The sequence below is a fragment of the Pteropus medius genome, unplaced genomic scaffold (assembly GCF_902729225.1).
Source record: "Pteropus medius unplaced genomic scaffold, Ma_sr-lr_union100, whole genome shotgun sequence".
In the NCBI taxonomy this organism is placed as follows: Eukaryota; Metazoa; Chordata; class Mammalia; order Chiroptera; family Pteropodidae; genus Pteropus; species Pteropus medius.
Genome location: NW_024348533.1, coordinates 2,307,271 through 2,321,653, shown reverse-complemented (window position 1 = coordinate 2,321,653; position 14,383 = coordinate 2,307,271). Strand labels below are relative to the sequence as shown.

Below are 14,383 nucleotides of genomic sequence, written 5' to 3'. Positions count from 1 at the left end.
GAAACATTTGCAGAGGCCACAGGATGTTCATATCATCATTTGTCTAGGGTGTTTGGATTCAGAAATAAATACAATATATTTTTCTTCAGATATATTCATCTCAAATTGATCTGTGATTTCTCTTTTCTGAAAGCTTATGAATTCAGTCTGTATGGGAATCACCTTCAAAAGTGGTTAAGCGAATCTATCTCCATGTCACCCTAGTCAATGCATATGATCAACTTAAATAAGACACTTCCCCTTCTCTATTCAAAGAACTATAGACACAAGAGAGTTTTAACAGCTGAACGAAAGTCATAGCATTGTGAACAAGCAAAAGAAAGGCTTTTGGATCGAGAAACAATAACAGCAACAATGACTTGGATTTAGTCCATTTAAGTAGATAGCCTTGTATGAGCTATATTGAAAATCTGAACTGTGCAACTTTTGAATCATAGCAAGTTCCAGCTGTTATAATTACTCATGTACACGGATGACACAAAGCAGGCTTTGTGTGCCATTATGCATGGAGGAAAGGTTTCTAGAAAATTCTTAATTTTAATAGATTCATGAAGCATAAATACATGGTTCTCATATGGCAAACATTTCTCATAAACTTTAATTGTTTTTTTTGTTAGGCATAACTGTTATATATTAATTGACCTATTTGGATCAAGTACTTGCATGCCAGGAGTGCTAAGCTGTCATCATTTGGATAATTTATTGAGCTTACCTACTTTCAGTTGCTTTTTAAGAGTCTAGAATTTTAAAAATCATTTTGAAATCAATAATCCATGAAATAAACTATTGATTTACTTATACCAATATGTCTAATTGTAGCTCTTTCTTTCTTACTTCAGGCTGAGGTAGTAGCATATTAAACATATGATTCAAATTTGAATAATATTGCAGTACTTGCTCTTGCACAATGGAATCATGAAGTTTACTTGTATTCAGCTTGGTCTTCACACTATTCCCCTTCATCATTTAATGCCTTAAGTATATCATGCTTGTATATATTTATTACATGAATATTTTTTCAAAACAGGGACCTTCATACTTTAGGATGACTATGTTGTATTCTTTTGTTAAATGATAATATGGAGGAGGGAAAGGCACATGAGGTTGAGTGAGAGGCCCCAGGTTCAAAGCATATATGCATCCTCACTCCAACTAGGTACTCTTATTCAATTCCCTTACACTTCTGAACCTTAGTTTCATTATTTGCATCATAAACATGACCAGTCACCTCACAGGGATGTAGAGCTAAATGACACAGCCCTTATTCTCAAGAGGTAACCAATGTATTATTTTAGACAAACTGGTAAATGAGTAATTATACTGTCATGTGATAAGAACTGTGACAGACACAGTACACAAGATCCCAAGCTTCCGATATCGGGAGGCTGAGCCTCAAAGATCAAGTAAAACTTACCTACACTACAGAGAGAAAAGGAGACAAAGTGTAGGTAAGTTTGGGGAACAGATAACGGGCTTTGGGGTCAGATTGCCTGTGTTTGCATTCTTGTGCTATTTCTTCCCAGCTGTGTGACTTTGGAAAACTTCATCTCTCAAAAACTCCATTTACAATATGAAAAATGGGGATAGTGATACCTGAAGCTCAGGGCTATTGTCAGAATTAAATGAAATTATGTGTGCAAATGAAAAATGTATGTGAAATCCTTACCGCATGTTGTTAGTCAGGGAAAGAACCTATCAGGCAGAAGGAACAGTACATGCAGAAGCATGAAGGCAGGAGAAAGCATTGTCTCAGGGAGCTGAGGCCGAATGTCTACAGTATGGTCATAAGATACAACCTGAAAAGGTAATTGTCGACTGGATAATGAAGGGATTTGTATGTCATGAGAAGTGCTTTATCTCGAAGGTAAAATTTGGTCTTTGAAGATTTTAAGCAGGCAAATGACATTATCAATATATATTTCTTAACGTTTTAGTATAAACTTATGCATATGTCTAGGACTCAGATGGCTACTGAAATTTTTTCCACACACCATCTATAACTGCTGTGGAGATTATTGTCAGTATCTGGACAATGTTATGGAGATCCTACATTGAGCACTGGTGAATATGCTTATTAAAATGTCTTCTCTAACTGGAAGTGTGTGGCATCAATTATGTTGTTTTTATACACACATATGGGTAGGAAATGCCCTCAAGATTCATGAGATGAAGAATGCACTCAGCAATGTTGATGTAAACAACGAAGACTTCAAAGGAAGCAACTTAATAAAAAGATTACTTCAGTATGAATGATTTTCACACACAGTGGTTAACTCCTGTGATGGCGTCTCACACAAAGTTGAGATTCTTAAGAAACCTAGAAGGTTCCAAGCTGCCTATTTAAATATAACATGCAAATCTGGATGCCACACACTGACAGTTTGGGGCCAACACAGCTGTCACTAGCTGGAGCAATAAAGGAAACAAACTTTTTTTCTCTCTCTTGCATGGTCTATTCCACTCTTGATACAGTTCAGAATCTCTTCATTTTATAACTATCTCCTTGGTTTCATTTTCGCTCTCTTTTTATTTTTCTTACATCTCTGCTTCCTTCATGGGTATGTCTTCTTCCACAAGTATACTCCGTAAATAGAGGCATTTCCTAGGATTTCCTCCTTTTCTTTCTACTTCTCACTCCACATGCTTTTCCTGGGGTGATGGAATCCAAATCTGTGGGTTCAGCTTCATTTACACATTGATTAGCTCCAAAATCGATCTCCATTCTAACCTCTCTCCTGACTGTCAAGTGTGTAGTAACTTCACTCAGATGTCTCTCAGGCACCTCAGACTTAATCTAAAGCTGAACCCATCATCTTTCCTCCCAAACTCTGTTGATATTTCCCATCGACATAGTCACTCAAAAATAGAACCTAAATAATGCTCCCCCCCCATGCAGAAACCAAAACAAACAACAGCGACATGAAAGAGTAATTCTAACTACCTTCCACGTTTCCCCCTAAGTCTGATTAATTTTACTATGTTGAGGTCTACTCCCTATATAGCTATATCTATATCTGTCTGTCTGCCTGTCCGTCTGTCTATCCATTTTTCCCATAATCAGTTTATTAGGTATTGTCCCTGCTAAGATGAGTCTTTTCATATACCTGTAGGAATGCCCCCTTCCTAAATATGCACTAATATATAACTAGATAGGATTGAGATTATGATTAGAAAAACAAAAATATTCATTCCTAGCTGCCATAGATCTTAAGATACAAAAAGAATAATTTCTTATGTGGTCCTTTATCAAGGTCTTTGGTATTAACTGCTGGTACTGCATATGGATTCATGGAGTTTACTTTGAACTATAGTGATTCTGTTGCAGAAGGCTACTGTCGTTTTCGTCCTTTTGCATCATCTTGTTTCATGATATAATGATGTTGCTTAAATAAGGAGCCTTTGCATTTATTTTTATAACAGTTTGGTTAACTTAGTTATCTGACTCTGCTTGATCTTTGGGTAACACTGTTCATTAAATAGATTTTCAATTTGTGTCACTGCCAGAAAAAAGGGGAAAACCATAAATCACGGAGATATCTGAGACCAGAGAAATTTCCAGTAATGGTGGAGAGACCCAGTTCATGTTAGATATCAGAGCTAACTCAGTCAGCCCTGGAAGTCAGTCATAGAAGAGAACCAGTAGTTCAAGAATCAAGAGTTGAATTAATCCTGGCACCATGAAAAGATGTTAGAGGCCAAGAAAGGTGGAATAAGTAGTTAATAAAATAGAATAAAATAAAATTGAATAGAATTGGCAAGCCAAAGCCAAAGCTCCTGGAACAAGACTCCAGAAAAAGAATTTATCAGAAACCAAGATAAATGACTAGAACTCTGAGAATCTGTATCTCCAAATTCAAAACAAAGTTAGAGACACCCGGGGAAACACGACTAATTGAACACATATGTTCATCTCCATGGGACTCCACTAACACACATATTTACTTTCAGGGACTCCACTAAAATTGTAGTAAAGAAATACAAAGGATGTTCGCCCAAAAGTACAAGTTTGGGAAAGGAGACGATAGCAGTTAAGTGACATTAACAGACTTTCGATAAACAGCAAGGAGAATAGGTGATAGCTGATTTAACAATGGATTGTGGAGATGGTGCATAACTATAGAAATTTATTAAAACTGAACTGTATGCTTAAATGACTGCATGTTATCTGCACATAAACTACACATCAATAAAGCTGTTAAAATAAAAAATTCATTATTGAAGAACCACATGCATAGAGGAAGTTGCAGAGATGGTGTGTCCAGCTGCTAAATTTTTCCAAAATGCACGTAACCATGTAACCACCACTCTGATCAGAAATAGAAAGTTTCAGCACCATAGATGTTCCCTTTGTGCCTACTTTAAGCACAAATTTTTCTTACCCCAAGATACTCACTATTCTGACATCTAGCATCGTGTCTTCCTAGTTTTTGATGTTTCTATAAATGGAATCATACCCTGCCTACCCTTTTGTAATTGGCTTCTTGTGCTCAGCCTTACGTTTATGAGGTTCATCCATATTTTTGCACATTGCAGTAGTTGATTTATTTTCATTGCTATATCACATTTCATTATGAGTAGCCCAATATTTCTTTATCCATTATGCTATTGTTGATAATTTGAACTATTAAGAATAGTACTGCTTTGAATAATTTGTACATGTGATTTGCATGCATTTCTGATGAGTATATATTTTAGATCCTTAGTCATTGGATATGCAAATGTTCAACTTTAGTGAATACTGCCGATCACTTTTTCAGTGTTTATCCTAATTTAAACTCCCAGCGTGTGTGTGTGTGTGTGTGTGTGTGTGTTTGGTACTTCCAGTTGTCCCCACATTCTTGTCTACACTTGAGATAATCATCTCTTTATTTTAGCCATTCCAGGGATCTTAATTAACTGATTGTAGTTTTAATTTGTATTTCCCTGAAGACTAATGAGATTGAGAACCTTCTCATATGCTTCTCATTAGCCATTTGGATATCCTTTGTGAGAAATTGCTGTTTAATTCTTTTGCCAATTTTTCAATTAGGTTATCTGTCATTGATTTAGAGTAGCTTTTATTTCTTTATTATGGAAAAGAATTGTAAATATCTTCTCCCAATTGGTGGCATGCTTTTCATTGTGATAGTGGCATGCTTTAATAAACAAAAAATTTACATTTTTATGTAGTTAAATTCATAAATATATTTATTTGTGATTACTACTTTTATTTGGCCCTGTTTGAGGAATCTATATTACCCTAAGGTCATAACTTCTATATGAGCCTGATGGAAGGCAGAACTAAATCCTTGGTAACCCATGCATAATATTTTAGTAATTAGGGAAACTTGCCTGAAATTAAGATGCGTGGGGGAGTCACTTCAGGGACTTCTTGCAAGTAGACCTTTATTTTGTCACTGATTTCAAAGGGAAAATCATGGTATCTTTTATTTACTGAGTTATTTTCATATGAATCTCTATGCTAGAATTTTACTCATGTGACTTATTATAAGCCATCAACAACTCTAGAAAGTAGGTGTCAGTATTCTTCATTTTATAGATGAGGACACAGGCTGACCTAGTGAGGTTAGTTGCCCACATGGCAGAGCTAATAAATAGTAGAAGCCCATTTAGTCTGATTCCAAAGTCATATCTATAGCCAAATGCCCTTTTAGGTTCCATGTATGAAGGGAGCTTCTTTGGTTTTGCTCAACATGTTTTACATGTTGGTATTCAATAAACATTTTTTTAATTATTAAAGAACATTTTTTTTTTGTTCACTTTGCCAAGATGGAGGCACATTTGGAAATTCATTTCTCTGTTGCAGATAAAGGAAGACCTAGATCTAAAAAAATAACAGAAAGTGGAAGAGGGAAACGATATTCATACAAATTACCTCAAGAATACAACATAGAGACTATAGTGGTTGCAGACCCAGCAATGGTTTCCTATCATGGAGCAGATGCAGCCAGGAGATTCATTCTAACCATCTTAAATATGGTAGGCAAACTTTAAAGTGCGCTTGGAATTTTTTCAAGAAAACTCTAAGGAAGAAATGTGTGAGTATAATGAAGTTCTTTAAAAATTAACTCATTACTACTTCTTTCTTTTATTGACATCAGTAAAAAAATTCTTTAGGTTTACCAAATCATCTCAAAAGAGATATCAAAATAATAATTCACATCTTCTAGTAAAAAAAAAAAACAAAACTATATTGTTCATTTTGATGTGGCAAAACTATTATTATTTCCTCTCTTTTTTTGTGCTTTTCTTTTCATTCTCATTTATAAAAGGCCACCTGTAGAAATTAGCAGAAATGTTATGTTTGTTCATATCCATGGCCCACCCAAAGTACTCTAGATTATGAGGTGGAACAAAAATGGAGGTTGGTAATCCATTGAGCTCTTATATAGGTGTGTAATATTGGATGTCAGATGTACTACTAGTTGATGAGTAAAACCTAATACCTAATATTTAACCAGCTGAATCACATGTAGCTGACTTCGGTTGACAATTTCTGGACTGCAGAAATCTAGTTTGTACCTAGCATCTTATGGATGCTCACTATCCAGTGAATCCTTTGACTTAATGCCTATGGTGTTGGCTAAACCTCCTTCAAGGCAGAATTAGAAGGTTGTAGTGAAGGGTGGTACTTAGGGGATAATAAATGTAAATAAAAGCCAAAGGTAAATGTTCATTTAAAATTACAGTTAACACATAAGGCAGAGAAAGCACCACTAATTCAAGGATAAATATATCTTTGTAAAATTCTCATTTTTACAGTATTTTTGCTATCATTTGGCTTGTTTTTTCAGTGAATAGATTTCCCCACACTTCAGTCACTTCTGTGTATGTTCAGCATCCCCCTGAATACTCCACCAGCTTTCTGTACAGGGCAGACTAACATAGCCGACCAGCATCAGTCTTTCCCAAGCAGTACTATCTCTGAAAGCATGGGTTTCTTGTGACAGTTTTGTATTTTCTATTATAAATTAAATAAATGCTAAATTTTACAAAAACTCAAGGTACCACATAAAAAATTCACCTTGCTTTCCAGAAATTCACATTGCTACATCCACAATGTTTTGAGAAAACCTGTTATAATGGTGATCTGAAACAATTAAAGCAACAATGGCCTGCAGGCTTGTCTTCCTGGGCAGCATCAGAGTGGGGAGCTTTGAAAACCCTGTTGATATTTGGCGGCTAGCCTGGGAAAGAAAAAAGACTCTAAAGAATAAATTGGGAGGGGGAATAAAGCAGGCTGGGTTTTCAGGACCTTTCTCAGAAGAAAGGAGGACACTGGCATTTTATGAATTAAGAATTAAGAAAAATTCTAGGGTTTAGTCACTAAAATTCTTCTCTTCAGTATTACGAAAAGCCCTACCTTCTCTTTGCACTCCATTGAAATGCCTAGACTATCCGGCCTGCTGTAAGGATCTCAGAATGCTAGGTCTAAATTTCTTGGTATCCAGAATGAATAGCTAAGTTATTATTGCTTATTATGCTAATTTTTAAATAATTAAAAAAATTTAAAATATATAAGATTTCTCAACTAAATTGAGACTTCTGCCATGTCTGGGCTTTAAGAAAAATTGAGATGTTTTTCAGTTTTATTTTAGGATTTTTGTTTTTATTTGTTTTTAGGTTTTTAACCTTTTCCAACACAAGAGTCTTGGTGTGCAGGTCAATCTTCGTGTGATAAAGCTTATTCTGCTCCATGAAACTCCAGTAAGAAAGTCTTGAGTTTTTTGTTCAATTAAGTGGGTGAGAAGTTGTGTTCGGGTACTTTTAAGTGAAGGGAATGTTAGGGATGTACTTTTTATTGACTGAAAATCCGGAAATATCCACTGAATCACTTAGAGTATACATAAACTGGTCTTTAGTTTTGGTTAGTACCTCAATTTTATTCTAAAAATGGAATGTTCTTAGTTTCCAAGGATCTTGGCCACAAACTTTAACTTTCTAAAAGTAATTTTAAAAAGCCATATTTAATGACAGTTTTATTTTCTTTTTTTGAAACGTGCTTTTAAAGCCTTTTCTTAGATGTAATTCATTTTAAATGAAGGATATTCTGTGACATAACTTTATCATACCGTTCGACTAGTACTTTGTAAAACTTTTCTTCTTAAATTATAGAAATAATAGGGTACACGAGAAAAAGTTCCATGTTCTCAATATTTCATTGCACTTCTGTCCTTTTTCCGAATAACATTAAAAAGATTTTGTAATTATTGTACCTTCACAAAGTTTTAAGATTTTTAGGTTGGGCTAAATGAACTGAATGTCTTCCAGGTTCTAATTAATGTTATGGTCAGCAGTTTGTTTTAGTAATTCAAAAGTCCCCGCAGATTTTAGCCGTTATTATTATTATTATTATTTTGGTATATCTGAGAATAATTTGCCTTGAAGTGAAATCTCTTCTTTCGCAGGCAGATCTATACATTGGGCATCATGGAGAGAAAATGCTAGAGAGTTTTTGTAAGTGGCAACATGAAGAATTTGGCAAAAAGAATGACATACACTTAGAGATGTCGACAAGCTGGGGAGAGGACATGACTCCTGCGGACGCAGCTATCCTTATAACAAGGTCAGTTTTCCAAAGCCAATTAAACGACATTCCTAATTCTATGGCCATGCTGCTAATCCTATTAGTCACTTCACAGAATGCTTTTATTCCAGGTTTTGTGTTCCAAAACACTTTTGGCATAATAATGTTCTTCATTTCCCTCGATTCGTAGTAACTGTTTTTGAACAGCCATTTAGTGGATGGCATCTTGACAAAACATTTGGTTAGTGAATTTTAAAAAGTTACCCTTAATTTTGAATGTGAAGACGTAGTCATTGGTAATGATAAGTGAAAACTACGGTGAATTTGGGCAGAACTTCGAAATTATGAACCTGTACTGTATGTTTTCCAGTCATCACCATATAGAGGGACCTAATATGTTAAATTCAAGAATCGACAAACTTTCTGGTTCCATCACATAATACACAGTAACATTTAAACATGATTTTCTGTAATGAAGCTATTGAATACATGATAACTTCTTGTTGTTGAAGATATAAAAGGTATTCTAGTTATAAATAATTCATAAAGATGAAGAGAACTCTATGAAAGAACACAATTAGACTTCTACAGTCAGGCGTACCTGATACTGGACTTCTGCAGCAAACCATAAAACTGGGAAATACTTATTTGTCAACTACTTTCAGTCATCGGAGAATGAACAATGCAAGACTGCAACTCTGAAAGAAGGAACACTTATTAACTGAGCCCCATAGTCAATCCAGCTTTTCACCTGAGAACAATTTTTTGACTGGTACCACAAGAGTGGAGCATCCTTGTTAATACCTTATTATGACTCCTGGCATTTAGCTGAGAAAGCAGAATGGCTGTACCTTCATAGAAGGGGTCATGATCCAGAGAAATGCCTGCTCTTGACCTGCCCTAACAAAGCCTGAAACCAGCCCCAGCAAGATCTTTACAGGAGATACAGTTTGGAGGTTGAGTCCCACCAATTTACAGAGGCTTGGGAATCATCTTGCGCTTTTGATAGATCCTCCCTACTAAAGAATAAACTTAAACTAACCTAAGTTTAGAGTGCTCAGCCAGTCATTGAACTGCTTCCTAAAATAAGAGTTAGTACTCTTCAGAGGAAGGTAACAGAATCCTGTATCTTCATAATATATAATGTCCACAGTGTCTAAAACATAACAAAAATTAACTAAGCAAAGCAGCATGAAAATGTGACCCCTGGTCAAGGAAAAGTAATCAATAGAAACTGACTCTGAGATACCTTTGATTTTGGATTTACCAATTAACATAATTGTAATTGGAATCTCCAAAGAAGAGAATGAGAATAGGTAAGAAAAATTATTTGAAGTGATAATGACAGTTCTCCCCCCTCCCTAAATTTGATAAATAACAACTTATAGACCTAGGCATAGCCTAGAAAAATTGGTAAAAACTAAAGATACAGAAAAGGAATTTTGAATTGGCCCAAGAAAAGAGATATATTACACAGGGAAAATAATGATAAGATGGATGACTGACTTCCCATGAGAAAAAATTGAGTCCAAAAGATCGCTGTTTTTTCATTAGATATTTTCATTTTCATTAAATATCTCTTATGTATAGGAAAAAATCCCTATCAATAAAAATTCTTAATGCATTTTTAAGTGTACTTTATTAATCTTGAAAGGGTATTTACACACACATAATCAAGAGCTAATATCATACTTTATAGTTTTATAAAAAATATGTTAGTGTTTTGTAAGATTATAGGCAAAGTAAAGGTCTAAGTCCATTTCAAGTTATTCAACAAGTAACCAAGATTTAATTTTTTATCTCATAATTTTCTCAGTTCTCTGCTAAATTTTCACAGATTTGTTTGAAATATATTTAAATTAAAAAAATTTAAATTATACTGTTAAGGTTATTAAATTACATTATTTATTTTTATTTAAATTATATTGTTAGGATTGTTAAAATGTGTTCTGAAAATATACATCTTTTCTGTGGTGGAGGTCCCATTAATGATATTTCAAAGTGACAGCATAGATTTGGAAAGATCCTGTAATTAAATGTACAGGCCATTGTAAATCACTGTAGTTTTGCGGTCCACTAAGAAATCAGCTTATACTAAAATTTATCTTGTTTATGACTTTAAGCATTTTTTAATTCGAATAAGATTAACAAATATTAAGGTTTACTTAACTCTACCAAAAAATTTTTAATGAATTGCTTTTGTAAAAATAATAGAGTAGCAAATATTGCTGTTAATGAAGATGATTAGGATTATCAGGGAACATATCTTCCTTATTTTTTTATGTTATATTTTATAATAATTTTACATGACAAGTTTCTTAAATATATTTTATTTTATTTAGTACTAAATATTATATTTCTGAAAAAGAATTTATAGCACCATATACAATCCATAGTATTATTTATGATCACATAAGTTATTGTATGTGGTTAATTTGAACCTCTAACCTGTATTAACCACCACTCTGATACAGAGAAATTAAATTTCCAGAATGCATTAACCATAGTGGCTTGAGTGGTTTTTATGTATTTATTTCTTGATTGATAAACTTTGTCTTCCTTCTCCTAATAGTTATAGATTTTGGAACTAATGCTTCTGAGACTAAAGAGGATGCTAATCATAATTTGATGAATAATTCATCTTTTTCCCCTATTAAAAATGTAATACATTTATTATAGAAATTTGAGAAATACAAAGGTAAAAATAAGATATTAGCCTATAATTCCACTACTCATAGGTAACATTTAGGACTTATAGGACTAATTATAAGTAACAATTTTAAGTGTATTTCTACAGTTTTATATCCTATGTATTTGTGTAACTAAATACATGTATTTATAATATTGGGATCATACTCTACATGCAAATTTTGTTTTGCTCCACCAATAGTGTGACATGAATTCCATTCTTCATTTCTATTGCCATTTTTCTCTTCAAATCTCTGAAAGAAGAATCTCCTGCATCTATTTTTTTTCTTCTGTTACAAAGCTTTAAAAGCCATGCTTTTAACTAACTACTCTTCAACATTACCTCCCTTCCTCCCTGTTGCTAGCATTCAATAGCAATGTAACACAGGTATTTCCTTTAAAGAGTTGTGTTATGTATTTCATAGGTTAAGAAAATATAAATAATAATAAAATTAGCAACTGCCTGTCCACCTCTCTATTTAAAACACAGAATGTTATCCATGAAGTCGAAGCCCCCATTTTATATACTGTTTTGTAATAACATATTTTCCCTTAAAAATCTATTTCAAACATTTCCATATTTTTAAATACTTCTTTAGGAAACTCTATAGCATAACTCTCTTCGCGGCCTCCCCGGCCCCCACCAATTAATGCACGAACATGTTCTCAGGGTACGAGTTGCCGAAGGTAACCAAAGTTCAGTTGGTATATATTCTAAAGAACATCATTTCATGTTATACACAGTTTTCTCTATTTGTTTTTCTTTTTCTTTTTTACTTTACACTGTGTCCTGCAAGTCTTTTCATGTCATTCGTTGTGGAAGAAGAATAATTTGCCTCAAAGATGTCCACACCCTAATCTCCAGAACCTGTGATTATGTTCTCTTATGTGGCAAAAAACCAAAAATAAACAAAAACACAACTTTGCAGATATGATAAAGGATGTTGAGATGGGGAGATTATCCCAGATTATCTGGATGGGTCCAGTGTAATCACAGGAATCCTAAAAGGTGGAAAATGGAGCAGAAGGTCAGAGTCAGAGAGGCTGGAAGAGGTTTTGCTGCTGGCTTTGAAGATGCAGGAAGGGGCCACGAGCCAAAGAGTGCAGGCTGTCTCTAGAAGCTGGACAAGGCAAGCAAGCAAATTTTACCTTAGAGCTTTAGGAGGAATGCAACCCTGAAGACACCTTGGTTTTAACCCAGCAAGATCTATATCTGCTTTCAGACCTCTGGAACTGTAAGATAATACATCTGTTGTTTTAAGTCACTAAGTTTGTGGTAATTCGTTATAGCAATAGAAAACTGATTCACTCATAATGGTTTGTATCATTTGGAGGGAGGAGCAGACATATTATTTTATTGCATATAAGTATCCTAATTTAAATAACTACTCCATATTTGTGTAACTTTCTGATTTTTCACATTTTGAGAAAAATGTATAAATGTCTTTATATGGTTATAAACATATTTATTTAGGGTGATTAAATAGTACTTGCTCCTGTGTTTAGAAATATCTTCTTCCTTATTGTCAAATGCTCATAAAATGCAATCAAATTGCATACTTAGCCATAGGCTAGGATACTATATTAAGGGAATGAACTGAAGGTAATAATATATAGGATTCGCGAGACTATTCTATATAATATTCTCCAGTAAAACACACAATAACCTTTATTTTATAATTTCAATCCACTGTATCAGGTCAATTAATAAAATAATTATTCATCCTCAGATTTTCAAAACTTGAACTACTACTACAGGACTAAATGTGTACTCTGTATACCCAAATTATATTTTTCAAAGATAAGACAAGATAAGGCCTATCTTTTAGTTATGGATAGAAAAACAAAGCTTCACTGTCTAAATGGGACTTCTGAAAACCTAATGGAAAAGTCTTTCTTTAGGGGTAAAATTTATTATAGTTTTGCTAAGCCACTTCATGTTTCATGGAAGCAAAAAGATGTTTATATACTTCCTCAATGCTTTAGCGGAAATATTGACTTCAATTTTTGTACCCTGATAACTAGGACTTAGAATAGGACTTACTAGATTGCTTCTGTTTTCTGTTTGCTTGTTTATTTTTGGTAAGCAATGGAATAAAACTCTGTAGTTGAAAAGAAGAAAAAAAAATCTATCAAAGGCTATACATATAAAATATTGATATTGATAGATACTGACCAATAATTCTCCTTTCACTCACCTATGGAGCTAAGGTTTATGAGGAGGGTCACTGTTTTCAGCGCAGTGAAAATCAGCCCGCTTAAGGGAACATTTTATTGCTAAGTGACCTGGTGCCACTTGATCAGGAAAATCTAAATGAATAGTTTGAGTAATTAAATAAGAATCCCTTTTTTTTTGTTGTTCTTAGTATAAATGTAAAGAAGATCAGATCTTTAGCTTTGCAAGCAAGTAGTGGAAATAAAATAAAAATTGTAATCTCTATAGATTTCATGTTCTTATTCATATTTGACAAGCTAAACTCATAACCGGCCTAATTTCTAGTGAATGCTCATCTTAATTATTAAATGTTGTGAGCACATTAGTAGGAAGAAATTTTAGCTCAGCTATTAATTTTGATTTCAGCTAAAATGAATAATGTTTGTGCAAATCCAAACCAATCTGCAGTAATATATTTGTTAAATTGTCCTGTGTGAAAAAATGAAATGAATAGTTTAAAGATGACCTAATGTTTGTGGGCTTATAGTAACAAAAACACAAAACATCATATCCCAACTATCAACTCTGTGATTTCTTAGTGTATTTTTCACATTTTTCTTTAAAATCATAGAGAAAACATAAGTCTGTGTCTCTTGAAAACACTCTTTAATCTCGAATTTAATTTTATTGATGATAGTTTTTCCTTTCCTATTTACCGAAATGATTTTGATTTATGTACGGTACTTCTGAAAGTTAGTTTCAAACTAATACCATTGGCAAGTAAGATAGAAAATTTAATAAAATATAGAAATGGCAGGAATATATTAATTTAATACAAATCATAGAATAATATTTGAATGAGTCATTTATAGGTATATCCCAAGGCACTATAAAACTCTACAATGAGACTTATTCTCAGATGCATCTTCATTCTTGGAAATTAAAGGCTACATTTCATTTTTTTCACTATAAATCAGAACTTAAGCAGAATTTATTGGCCTTCCCAGTTGCCA

The 14,383-nt window shown here is 33.6% G+C and overlaps 1 protein-coding gene across 1 annotated transcript in view; it reads left to right on the top strand.

Annotated features, from left to right (window-relative positions):
- Positions 1-14,383, top strand: part of ADAMTS19 (ADAM metallopeptidase with thrombospondin type 1 motif 19) — a 214,067-nt gene that overhangs the window by 42,870 nt on the left and 156,814 nt on the right. Inside the window, exons 4-6 of the mRNA XM_039880005.1 lie at positions 5,807-5,979; positions 7,624-7,707; positions 8,409-8,566. Coding sequence (XP_039735939.1) covers positions 5,807-5,979; positions 7,624-7,707; positions 8,409-8,566 — 415 coding nt within the window. The remainder of the gene's footprint in view (positions 1-5,806; positions 5,980-7,623; positions 7,708-8,408; positions 8,567-14,383) is intronic.